Raw genomic sequence first — 3,687 nt, 5'->3', positions numbered from 1 at the left:
ATGATATGAAAACCTGAAAATTATCAAGCGAAACGATTGAATAATTTGGAAAGTTCTGTAGTCGTTTTATTTTGGGATACTACGAGGATTGCTTATATAGGTAAAAAAAATACATCCGCTCTGAGCATGGATGGTCGAGTGGTCTATGCGGAGACTTTTTACTCCAAGGGTCAGTGGTTCGAGCCCTATTGGGAGTTAATTTGTATTCTTGTTTTTTACTGGAGATTTTTAGTTCAAACGTTTAAATTTATCAATATAATGCATTTAATGAAAAGCTTAAATAAATGCGAAATCTGTTGAACGGCCCCTTTAACAGATGAAGTTATTTTTTAGGCTTTTAACTCACTTGTTCCAATGCACATGATTGATGTTCACTTGTATAGCGGCATTTTATATTTCATACATCGCTTTCTGCAGAACGTATACCGCCTTGAGCACATAGTATGAACGCAGCGTACTTCAAGGTAAACTTTATCTGACCTAGCGGATAGACAAGGATTCAAGACACCAGTCAGAACAAGTTTTGTTCGACAAGGAGTTTTGCGTGACTAAAATAGTATATGAAATTTAATTTTTTAAAGGATTTGGGATAACGGCTTACGATGCGTGCTGGATAAACAATGTCGTCTTTCGTAGGAATCGGATGTATGTCGGGCTCGTCACTTGACGGCCTAGACGTGTGCTGCGTTGAATTTACGGGTGACATTTGTTCGGATCTCTGGGGATACAGAATTCTCAATGCGGAAACCATCTCATACGACGAACAGTGGACGGAGCGCTTACGTAACGCCGCGATGCTGTCGGCCGCGCATTTCGTCAAAGTAAACGTCGATTACGGGCTTTTCGTCGGCCACAGCGTGGCGCGATTTATCACCAAACACAGGCTTGATCATAAGGTCCAATTTGTCGCCTCCCATGGACATAGTTTGTTTCACAATCCACACGATGGCGTCGCCTTTCAACTGGGTGACGGCGAAGTGACGGCGACGGTACTAAAAGTCCCGTTCGTAACCAGCTTCCGGTCTAAGGACGTCTGTCTTGGTGGCCAGGGAGCGCCGCTAGTCCCATGTGGAGAAAAATTCCTTTTTAGAAACAGCGATATTTGTGTCAATTTGGGTGGGATCGCAAATATCGGGGTGAGAGGCCTGGTGGGGTATGACATCTGTGCGTGTAACATTATGCTTAACTATTTGGCGTCAAAAGCAAACGCTGGTATGGCGTTCGATAAAGACGGGGAGCTGGCTAGAAATGGCAACGTAATCCCGGAAGTGCTTTTGAAGCTAAAAACCATCGCCTACTACCAGGATGCAGCGCCGAAATCACTCTGGAGAGATTATATAGAATCGAACATTATGCCTATACTAGATGTAAGTCTTTTTTCTTCCCATTGTGTGCAGGGCTCCTCTGGAGCATCGAAGCACTTTGAGTATACAAGGAGTATTGAGTAGAACCAGTACTTGGTGTCTTTGGGGAACGCGCAAACACTGTAGATCGAACCCGTGACCTCCCGAACGCTAGGTGGACACCACATTCATTACCCGGCCGCCACTGCGACCTTGTCAAACAGCAACAGTTATGGTGGCTAATTTCCGCCCAGTCATTTCAGCTTGTTGTTGGGTTTGATGACCGCCAACACGCCAAAACGACAAATATTTAAACGAGAACGAACAATATACACACCAGACCAACAAAAAGAGCGACACGTATCATAATTGACGATTAACCTTTCGTCGTTCTGGTGGGTGTATTTGTCGTTCTTTTATGTTGTCTTATTGGCGAAATTCAACAAACTGTCCAACACCCCAGAACGATGTGGTAGAAAACAGCCATCATACGAAAATGACTAACGATATGCTCTCGATAGATTGTCAGTAACATTATTATTTCCGTCTCATATGAGGTGTGCACGCGAATATGATGTTATGATCCTAGTTTCATCCCTTGGTGTTAGGCTTTATGGACGTTAACCCGTAACGAAAACATGCACTATACATGAAGTGCTTCGGAATGCACGTGCATAGCATGTTCCAATGCTGTAGGCTGTTTAACTTTTAATTCTATGTAGCTTGAAAGCGACCCAATTTTAGACGATGCTAAATACTAGTAGTTAAATATAGGAACGTATCGGTTAGATTAGTCGTTCTATGGCATGTAGAGATTTAAAATATCACTAGTTATACATGTGGTAATTTATTTTATGGATAGTTTAAAAAAAAACAAAAAAACATGACTATATGTACGTTGATAAGTCCAATACGGTCCAATCTGAATTTAACAATTCAAAAGGTGTTTCTTTGTTCTAGACTGACAAGTACATTGTCGTTGATCTCCTGCGCACGTGCACGGAGCACGTAGCTTCCATGGTAGCGAAAGCGTGCCTGGAGGCGAAAAACTCCCTAGCAACCGCGTTGCCTGGCAACGCACCAACGGTGCTTATAACGGGAGGGGGCGCTTTAAACAAGTTCCTTATGGAGAACATACGACAACTTATTGAAGTGCAAGGACTTGTTGTTCAGGAAGTAGACGAGGAAACCATTAATTTCAAGGAAGCCCTGATTTTTGCTTTCCTTGGCATGCGCTGTTTGCTGGGCGTCGAGAATGTCTTTCGGGAAACAACCGGTGCTCGGAAAGATTCGGTTTCCGGAAGTATCCACAGACCAGCAACGTGTCCGGCGTTGAAAAACAAAAGTCTGTTGCACTGAATGGCATTGAAAATACGCAGATCGTCGAGCAATTGCACGTGTGTGACGAGAATTTTAGACTTTCAGCTTTAAAAAGAAGAACGGTCAGAATACGAAACAAACGTTCCATCAGTGGTGTAGCTATATATTTGTGTGGCCATTGTATGTCCGGTGTCATAACCACAGGTGGTTAGCGTGTTGCAATGATATTAATTAGTGAAAACATCATTTTGAATGATAAATAATCATACTATAACAAAAAATTAACGTTTCTGAAAAAAAAATTCACTATCAAATATATATATAACAAGGTATGCAACTCAAAATCACCCCAAAACGGGGTGTATCGCTTTGAACAGCCATATCTTCATCAATTGTGCAGCGATTTTCACGATCTCGGTCTTATTCAACGCAGAAATGAATTTCCTTTCTGAATATGTATATGTCTTGCAATATTTTTTCAAATGCTGGGTCAATTTTTAAGAAATAACACTTAGTCTAATTGCTTCGATATTAATGTCGTATGGTCATTGCAACAGAAGGAACATACTAGCACATTTTGGAATAATTGTTTTCTTCTCCCAGTGTATACCAGCGAAAACGATGGGAGAAAAGGATTAATAGTGACTTAAAAAAAAAGAACACACATTTTTATTTGCTCAACTGTTTCGTTACTCATTCCGTGATTGTGTATGTACTTTTTGCTATTGAAACGCTTACATTTTATGTTCAAATAAAACATAAATTTACTGATTATTATGCGTGTTTTATGCAAATATTGGCCATTTGCGCGAATTGTCAAAGCGGTAATAAGTATTTTACTGTCACAATGCCTTACTTCAACAAAAGCATGTCCAAGCTGTCTGATGACGTCGTTTGCAAGCTAGCTGTATCAGAGCTGGGTTCAGCGAGATTAAAATATGTTTTCCGTTGAATACGAACATATCTAAGACGGTCGAAACTAACAAAATGAACTGGTTTTGTATCTATCGACAATGGGTTACAA

General features: G+C 40.9%; 1 protein-coding gene across 1 annotated transcript; it reads left to right on the top strand.

Moving 5' to 3' along the window:
- The first annotated feature begins 339 nt into the window (after positions 1-339).
- Positions 340-3,435, top strand: LOC127878529 (anhydro-N-acetylmuramic acid kinase-like). Its single transcript, XM_052425061.1, has 2 exons — positions 340-1,367; positions 2,304-3,435. The coding sequence occupies exons 1-2, from the start codon at positions 621-623 to the stop codon at positions 2,700-2,702; spliced, it is 1,146 nt and encodes a 381-aa protein (XP_052281021.1). The 5' UTR covers positions 340-620; the 3' UTR covers positions 2,703-3,435.
- The last annotated feature ends 252 nt before the right edge of the window (positions 3,436-3,687 follow it).

This window comes from Dreissena polymorpha, chromosome 4 (assembly GCF_020536995.1).
Source record: "Dreissena polymorpha isolate Duluth1 chromosome 4, UMN_Dpol_1.0, whole genome shotgun sequence".
NCBI lineage: Eukaryota > Metazoa > Mollusca > Bivalvia > Myida > Dreissenidae > Dreissena > Dreissena polymorpha.
This window is presented reverse-complemented; position numbering and strand designations above follow the sequence as displayed.

What these genes read in the sequence shown, in the direction of transcription:
- LOC127878529 (XM_052425061.1), top strand. Translation starts at nt 621, where the DNA reads ATGTCGTCTTTCGTAGGAATCGGATGTATGTCGGGCTCGTCACTTGAC. An exon ending in ACATTATGCCTATACTAGAT is followed by an intron (nt 1,368 to 2,303) that starts GTAAGTCTTTTT and finishes TCTTTGTTCTAG; the next exon opens with ACTGACAAGTACATTGTCGT.